Source organism: Buteo buteo, chromosome Z (genome assembly GCF_964188355.1).
Source record: "Buteo buteo chromosome Z, bButBut1.hap1.1, whole genome shotgun sequence".
In the NCBI taxonomy this organism is placed as follows: Eukaryota; Metazoa; Chordata; class Aves; order Accipitriformes; family Accipitridae; genus Buteo; species Buteo buteo.
Genome location: NC_134204.1, coordinates 88,092,174 through 88,101,395, shown reverse-complemented (window position 1 = coordinate 88,101,395; position 9,222 = coordinate 88,092,174). Strand labels below are relative to the sequence as shown.

The 9,222-nt window shown below is 43.7% G+C and overlaps 1 protein-coding gene across 1 annotated transcript in view; it reads right to left on the bottom strand.

Annotated features, from left to right (window-relative positions):
* Nucleotides 1-316: 316 nt before the first annotated feature.
* The window catches only part of ZCCHC7 (zinc finger CCHC-type containing 7), a 123,029-nt gene continuing 114,123 nt past the window's right edge, over nt 317-9,222 (bottom strand). Inside the window, exons 9-11 of the mRNA XM_075020500.1 lie at nt 8,120-8,215; nt 2,848-2,965; nt 317-2,381 (exon numbers count right to left, since the gene is read on the bottom strand). Of these exons, the coding sequence (XP_074876601.1) occupies nt 1,933-2,381; nt 2,848-2,965; nt 8,120-8,215 (663 nt within the window). The 3' untranslated portion in view covers nt 317-1,932. The remainder of the gene's footprint in view (nt 2,382-2,847; nt 2,966-8,119; nt 8,216-9,222) is intronic.

Below are 9,222 nucleotides of genomic sequence, written 5' to 3'. Positions count from 1 at the left end.
CAAGAACACAGTCTCCTGAGCTCTTTAAAGAAGGGTCCAGCTCCTGGAGAAGAGATTTACTCACCTCGTGACAACTTAGCTGGCCAGATGACCAAACCAATGCATCAGAAAAGTTGGAGTTGGTGTCAATAATTTGAATGTAAACCAACCCTCCTTCCCTATTCTACCAGTCTTCATGCTGGTTCAGCTAAAGGCTGCTGGAGACTTTTATTCAAATAGAAACAGGTACTGATAAACAAAAAGGGATGTAAAACACAGCACATGGGAAAAGACAAGTTTCAATTTTCGGGGCAAGGCTTTTCAGGAACGGAATTAATTAAAAATTGATTTTTTATTAGGGTTATAAGTGACTTACTTTCTCAGTATCATCAGGAACTTCTCAATCAAGTCATCAATGAAGTTAAGCAAAAATAAATTTCCGTTGCCAACAAGGACACACTTAAGCAAAACTGGGCATTAGGTTCCCAAGTATTACGTAGGCGCAGCTCTATTCCAAAGACCTCTGAGATTAGGTGATACAGTCACTAAAATACCAGTGTTATCACTGATGACGTTGCCAAACAAAAAGCTGATGAATTTAGGGAGTACTAGCATGGAATACTACTGACAGAAAGACAGTCCTGAATTTTTACTAGTGTACCCATTTCCCCTTCTCAGAAACCTTTGCATTAGCACAGGTTACAACTACTTTCTCATTTTAAAATACAACCGTAGCCAAAGGCCTGTTTCTTAGTAAGAATTAAGAGAGTGCATGCACCTTTTTGAAATTGTGCTGTTAATTACTATCAATTGCTTAGCAAAAGGAGTGGTATAGTATAGGGTAGGTCATGAATCAGTAGAGTATAGATAATTTCCTTTTCAAGACCAGAAAATGTCTTGCTAGAGGTGATGTAGTTTCAGCTCAGAAAAGCAAAAGTGATACTGTTCTTAATTATGCTTGGTAAAGCAAGAAAATGTAGAACAAATGTGCATTTTTTTATATCCCTCATGTAAAGTTTTATTTGGGTTGTTCCTTTGATGAAGCATTTATTCTTACCAAGTTTTTAACAACACACCTGTTTAATTCCAGTGTACAAAAATAACTGTCTTTAAAAAAATTATTAAATTTTAGCACAGTATGTCTGGAATCAAATACATTTTTCATACTCTGCTATCTTTTCTCCAGAAACAACTTCCACATCAAGGGGAACAAGGACATATTTAATTTGAGACGTAAACTGTTCCCTTCTCACCTGCTTTCTCCTGTCCTGCTGACTAGCTGGCAAAGACAAGGAACAGGCTTGCGCAGATGGCACCAAAAGCCGTGGCGCTGAGGGTGATGGATCCACAGCACCACACAGGAGCCTGAGGTGGAAGACTGTCATATCCCAAAGTGCAAGGCAACGACTTCGCAGCACCTTCAAGGAGGGACAGGAGTGGAAAAAAGTGCCCAGCTGCACTCTAGAGAAGATTAAGTGGCTGTGAGGAATGTGCTTTACATCCATGTCCCTGGTCTCTATCCTGACTCCTCCTAACATAAGAGTCTCTCCAGTGTCAGCTCCAAAGGCATGGTGCTCCCTAGCAGCAGATCCTGCTCCGACAAGCAACACCTCACCGGTGAAGAAACAAAACCTAACAAACCCAGCATGGCCCCTTTCCCCCCCACACTCCCCCAAGTAAAGAAAGTAAATTTACAGCCTATTCTGGGACTGCTGAAAAGTACAGCCATTCCAGGCACGAGCACTAGGTCCCGCCTGCCAAGTGGACAGTTCACGACAGACGGAGCACTCCCTTTTGGGAACAGAGATGGACGTTCGGTGTGTGACTGGTGCCTGGGCATGCCCGCCCGGGTTCAGGGACGGACTCAAATTCAGTGTGCTAAAGAGAGGGACAGAAATAAACAGAGAAAGCAGAGCTGGAGCCAGTAAATGCTGGTGCTACCTATCTACTTCCTCACCACCAGGATTTCTGTTTGGACTTCGTCCTCCTCTGTTTTATGAGGAATAAATTCTCATTGATATCAGGACTAGCGTCTTCCTGCTTTTTCCATTTCTTCTTCCTTTTAGCACCTTCCAGAGGCTCCTGCACATAGGCAGTCTTGCTGCCTGAGAAAGCCTGGAAAATGGACTTGTGACGAATTTTGCTGCCCTTAAATGCCTGCCTTTTACACCCTCTAGGGAAGTCCTCCTCCAAATGGTGGCTGATTTCAATATCACTTCTGTGCTTGCCTTCTCTGGGTTTCTCTGCCTGGGACATCTTCACCCTTTTGTGACACTTGCCACCTTTATGCTTCCCATGTTCTTTGCAAGGCTTGCTCTTTTCCTTATAGCTGTGCTCTCCATGTTCTTCTGCCTGCCATGGTGTCTCTGACTGTTCTGGCAGAAGGCCGGCGTCCTGTAGTTCTGTAAAACAGAGCAGTTTACTTCAATACCCATGCAGAAAACCTCAAACCTAGTGCCCAAACCATCACAGCTTTCCTTATGTAGTTATGAAGTTAGTTAGAAAAAAATCTATCTCTGATAGATTTTTTCAAGGTGGGTTTTTTTTTCTGTCAACAGACTAGAATCTTAACAAATTACAGTTTAATCCTCTTCCTGCTAGTTTACAGCATTTTTGATGTTAGTGGATTTTTCAGAATTAAAGCATCTGACAACACCCACCTAGTAGCTTTGATACAATAAATTTCCATGATAGACACGGATGAATAAAGTCACAAATCTTCTACTACTATTAGACTACCTGTTCAAATCCCTATAGCTTTTCTCAACACATGAAAATAATCCCACAATATTTCTAAAAGCAGCAAGCACAGAAGAAAGTATTTCAACTAACTGAAAGGCAGAAGGGATCTCCCAAAATAAACCGTACCTGCAATCTTTCTTTTTAATCTGTTCTCTCTTCTCTTGATCTTGTATTCATCATCATAGTAGTAGATGAATGGAGAAGTAGGGAACATGCTCCCATGCATCCGCTTTTCTGAGCACTCCTGCAAAACACATTTCAAGTCACTAGATGTGGCTGAGTTGCAATTTTCCTGGAAGGGAAATGGGTCAGATTCTGCAGGTGCTGGTCTGTACCTGTGGAGGATGTGGCCAGCAATTTTTTAAACACTGATAATTTTATTACCATCCAATAATCCTTCCTGTGCACACAGAAAAACAAGCATTACATGAGCCAAGCTGCAGTCCTCTCGCAGCAAATGGAAGGAATCCCATGTCTTCCCACAATTACTTCACACCTATAGCACTGACAGAAGCAGAGGACTAGAAGCAGGTGAGCGCTAGCTAAATACGAGGAAAACTGCAAACAGAGCTGTTGGATCTGTGGAACAGGGCTGTTCTGCCTACGGCCAGGCAGGTCCCCCCGCCACCTGCTTTTGCTGCTTCTCGCTGGCCCCTTCCATCTCCCAGCACAACCACATGCCTGGTCTCCTCAAAAGACAAATAATTCTAACTGCAGGGGAGCTCTTTTAATCCAGGGATCTCTCCTGGATCATTTGGGGGGAAAGCATGTGCAGAAATGGGGCAGACTGAAAGGGTGGGGTGGGCTGAGGGAAGGAGCGAGCAGCGATGAGAGGGCAGGGGCAGCATCCTCCCACACAGCCCACCTGCAGCCAGAATGGTGTGTCTGACTGTATGCAGTTTTCTCACAGATAAAAACCAAAAGCAAATCCTGCAGGAGTATGCTGTGCAAGCACATCAGATTGCAGGGAAGAGGAAGAGAGCCCTGAACAGTTGGCTGAGGTGAGGAAGGGGCTAGCTTTTGCATCACTTGCATGGCAGCCTATTTCCCAAACACTTGATTCAGGAATATGAATTTTTTGCCCGCTGTACACAAAATTTTAGCAATGTCTTGTGAGCCGGGCTAACTGGGATGCTTCTTATGGTTCCGTCTTTCTTTCAGGGTACCATGTGATATTAACTGATGCTTTCTTCTCCTTGTAAATTGCTTGTTACTTGTTGTGGTTTGCAATACCATCCTTCTACTTCTTGGATTCTACCCACACCTAGTGAACTCTAGGCCTTGCCGTTCTCGAGAAAGTGTCAGGAGCTTTCACTCACCCTGATGTCTCCACCACAAGCTAAGCAGCTTGCTTTCCTGCATTTGCTACTTCTACCACTCAGTGCCACCTCTAGCACGCCCTTTCCCTGTGTGTCCTCCTGCCTCCTCCCCTCTTTTTCAGAGGCAGAGTACATCAAAGATGCATTTCAGGTGTATTTCATATTTCTCAGCTTGTATTTGGCCTTTGCTTGGCTGAAATTAAATGAAGAATCAGGTTACTCTCTGTGGTGTCCTCTAAAAGGGTATTGTTAGGTTGTGTGACAACTGGCTTGTCTCCACATGCACGGAGGAGTGCAGATGAGCAATGGCAGCTTGTGGCTGGAGCCTACTCAAGTCTGAGGGCTCATCCTTACCCCACTGCGAAATCAGGCTGAAAGGGACCTAGGAGGGGGCATGTGAGTCCATCTGTCGCTTGAGGCCGTTCTCAGTAGCTATTCATCTGAGATGTGCATATCCTGGAAGATGACTAGATTTCACACTGAATGCCTTGAACAGCCAGCTATCGCCCCACAAAGAAACCTCCTCTCTCACCTTTCCCAGGTCCTCCATCTACCTCCCTCAGATTTAAGATGAGATAAAAGCGTAACAGAGAAATGACACTTCAAATACCTGTGTTTCACATGACTGAAACCTAAGAGTGGCCTTTAGGTAGGGCACAAAGCTGCCTGCCTATCTGGAATAAATGAAAGAAAATATTATCCCTAAACATTGCCAAAGAGGTTACTGAAAACAACATAGATTGGCTTTACAGAGGAGTATGCAAAGATACATTCATCCTCCTGTGATACCTGTGAAATGTACTGCTTGAGATCCTGCATCAAATCTAGGGCTTGCTCTGCAGGCACGTGGTCCGTTCATTATTTTTGTTTTGTTAATGCACTGACAGAGAAGCCTTAGTGAATGAAATGCACGTGCCACCCAAATCGGGGCTCCTCTTTTCCTCTCTATCTCCACTGCATTGATAAATCAGCTCAGCAATGTCCAACATGCACTTGGCTATATCCTTCCCTCTCAAGTAAGCTGCCACTGCTGCCATACACTGTGTACTGTTAAATACTCTTGGGATAGTCTTCAGTGCTGGAGGTATCGTACAGAGAACAGAAAGCAGAGCCTGCTACCAACCTCCAGAAGGAACTTTCTGTGTGATTGGCATACTGGGATGTGAATGCAAGGCACATCTGCAGATACCGTACAGTGCCTTATCCCTGCTGCCTTGAGAACTTGCTGCAGCCTGAATAACGCAGTGGGCTGTCCCTCATTAACTTACCCTCCCTGTTAACTTTCCTATGGGGATGCCCCTTAAAATGGCCACATCTTTGTTATGGACCATACGACACAATGTTTTGGATGTACAGACTGCTATGAAACGAACTACGATGTGAAGTCTACTGAAGAAAGTAAGATTTCTTGTCCTTAGTAAATCCTTGGTTTACATAAAAACATGACTGCCTTAATAAACAATACAGCAAATTCAGGAAACAACCGCCAGGTGTTAGATCCTCTGACAATCTATGTCTTAATTATTTCCATTTCTACAAACAACAAGAAGTGATCCACAATGACCTTCTTACTGGAACTGCACAGTTAACTCTGGGATGTAGCAAGTTTTTTGCTCTTGCGTCTGTTTTTGGGAAAGGTCTCCCTAGACTTCTAGCAAAGGAAAGGAATTTGAGGTGTTCCTAAACTACATTAAATGCTAACATGAAAGGACTGCAGTGAGAAGCACTGACTATGGTATGTCTATACAAAACTAACCCCACGCTCTTCTTCTTGGTCAGTTTGTTATTCCTCTGCTTTAACTGCTAAAAAAAGCAACAGAGCAGGGTTCTCAAGGCACAGAAATGTGAAAAATGTTAAGAGATGCTTGTCATCACAAGTAATTTTTACCTGCTTAAAAATATTTACGTTAAAAAAAAAACCCCAAACAAAAAAACTTTTTCCCCCGCTTAAATTATAGGCAGATCTTTCAAGGTCTGATAGCTGCTCACTGCATGAACTCAGGCACTGATTAACGACGTCAGTTTTCTTAGCCAGTGAGAGCTACAAATCTCAGATGCACTGCCTGTCCAGCTGGGTTGCTGTAAAGATGCACATGCAGGCTCCAGTCCAATTTCCTCAGCCATTCTTGGACAGAAGGTTTAGTCATTTGAGGGCAAATACTCAGTTATCATTACATAATCCAATGTGTGTCCTGGATGTTTTTCTGTGTGCATATAGAAAGATCTGGTATCTCTGCCCTTCTGTGTTGTTACTGACTTCTCCATTTCCATTCAGTCATTCCTCAGGCTATTTCTGCTCCTCATACGCTAGTGAAAATACTACCTTATCTTCTTTAACTTCGACAGCCATAAATGTTGTCCTTGAGTTGCTTTACTCCCGTACTGATTTTATACAGTTTCTACCTTTTCTATCCAAGTAATTACTATCAGCTCCTCCCACATATTTACTCATTATTTTTACAGCAGCCTTATTTGTATCCATGTATGGCTGCCTTCCTTGAATGCCATTTTTTGACAGTTTAGTAAAATGTTCCTTACCCATTGCTAGCAATCAGTCTCACTTCTTCTTCAATCCTCTCCCTCCAGTTTTTATCGTATATGCTCATTTTAGTGTCTGTACTACTGGCAGGGGCTTTATTCTGGTTTTGTTTAGCAGGATCAGTTTCAGTGCTGCTTTGGTAGGTTTTAGCAGCCCTAGTCCCAAACAGCAGGCAGACCAAGTTAGTTCGCTTGACTGTATCGCTGAGGTCTCACACTGCTGCTGCATGGGTAGCTGTGCTTTGAGCAGATGTCTCGCAGGTGAAGCCAAGGATTCTGACTCTTGTACCACAGCCAAGGCAGTGCCTGCACTCCTGCTGTGCCAGGGGTGACACTGGGCTGCTGGCACATGCTTGTCTCTTACCAAGCTTGGATGGCAACAGCTGCCTATTCCTGTCCCTTCCAACCCGGCTGTGCAGGCAGCAGCGTGTCCTGGATGTACGCGATGGCCTCAACGCACCACTCGAAGAGGAAAATCTTCACTTGTCTCCAAACACAGCTCAGCACTAAAAATCTTCCATTTATCTTTCAGCTCCGCCATGAGAAGATCCCAGCACACCTGCCCTACCTGCCCGACTGTTCCCCACAGGGATTAACTATTTAACTGAAAACTGCAGCAAGCTTTTAACGATAACATCTTCAGCAGTTGTAGTAGTTGACACATAGAGCACAAAGGAGAGAAAGAAGGAATTTGCTGTCTCTAAGCTGTAGGAAACTATAAACTTAACCCATCTAATGCACAAGTAACATTCATTTTCCAGAATGCTTGTGGCTCCTGGACTTACTCCATAAAAGAAAAGAACTAACATTTGTTTGGTGTTGCTATCTGCAGGTAGAGAGCTGCACTTGTCATGACAGGGGGCTGAAAAAGGTGATAAACATCAGCAAGCAATCCTAGAAGATGCGGCACACCTCCAGTTTTTACTGAAGCCACATAAGGCTCACGTTGTCTTCCTTAGCCAGGCTGTGTACCTTACAGAAGGATGATGTCAAACTTAATTCAGATGTTGAATGACACTAAGAAATTACAAATAAGGATCATCAAAAGCAGGCAGAAATGGAAAATTCCTAAAACAGGCATCTAAATTGTTGGGCTGGTTGTGGTGAAAAAACTTACATGATGTTGAACATAGCAGTAAGGCACTAATATTTCTTCCCATGAGCCAGGGGAAAAAAAAAGAAAGAAAAAAAAATAAAACAAGCTCTTTTCAGCAACTGTCTATTTTCCAATGAATATTCTCTCTCCCAGGCAGCCTCATTTTGATTTAGGGTTTAAAAAACAAATCAATAAACCTGCCAAGGAGAGATAGTAACTTTTCTTTTCCTCCATATCTTTAAATTAGATGGGTGAGATCACTTCATACATTGGTCTCCACTGACTGCAGCAATGTGGCAAAGTTACAAACATTTCATTAGAGTGGCCCTTCGTACAGCATTAGCTTGATTCTTCCACATCTTTTCTCCAACCACGCACCGTGGCAGAGATGAATTTCTACCCCAAGGATACACTCAACACTGAGGCAGAGACTGCTGAGACTTACATATCCAAAATGTCCTTTCCGGGAACAGTTGCAGCAGTACACTAGAGCAGAGCGCGCAGGGTGAGAACCGGCAGCCTTGATTGGTCCTGGCTTTGTCTAAAAGATGGAAATAGGCAAGAATTAGGTCTGGCAGTATTCTGAGTGCTGAATTAAAAATAAATTAAAACTACATAAATATAATTTTATTATGCTTAAATCAATACATTCCTGCTTGCTGTTGGAATATTAAGTTTGAAAAAGAAGCAACTCACTCATATTACTGTAATTTTGCAGAGCAAGGTTCAGCCTGAGCATCACAAATGAGGTGGGAAGAGGCATTCCCAGTATCTATTCCACCTGGCCATGTTATTTCAGCTCTGAATACAAGAAAATAGGCTGCTGATTTATCTCTCTCCCTCCTCCTTGTCTCCCAGCCCCCTCCCCCTCTCACAGATGCCCCACCATCCCCTGGGACGGACAGGGCCATCAGATATTGCATCCACCAGCTGGATAGGCACATTTGTGTATTGCTGAACTAGTTTCGCTTAAAGCAATACGGCAAAGATCTGATGGAGATACGGGGCCTTCACCCATTGCATTCCCAACCCTACACTTGCTTCCACCAGCAGTGCCCAGAAGCAGGCGTGCTCCAGGAGAACCTGCCAGTCCTTCCAAGAGAATAGGGGACCAGTTCTGCTCCCAGCAGAGGAGACGTGATGCTACGGTCCATAGCTGCTCTTTGGGCTTACATAGGACAATGGAAGATACAGCACGCTCCATCAAATTCGGGGGAACAGGCAGCTCTTTTTCTTTTCCCCATTTAGTACCATGAAGTGGAATATGTGAACGTATTTCCTATTCCTTTACTTTTCACACACGCAAGGACATTCATCTCCTGGAGAAGTAACTGCCACGGAGCCCATGCCTAGCAAGAGCAGGCACAGGTATGGACAAGGATTGCATGAATTCTGGCTAAAAAGCAGTGAGGCAAAAAAGCGACCTTATTACTTTCGGCATTGCATGCATTTCCTTGTCTCTGGTGCTAAAGGAATACAAAAGAGTGGCCTAGATTTCAAAGAAATTAGTAGTAGTTGGTAAAGCTCATTACAGGAATTGCTTTTTTC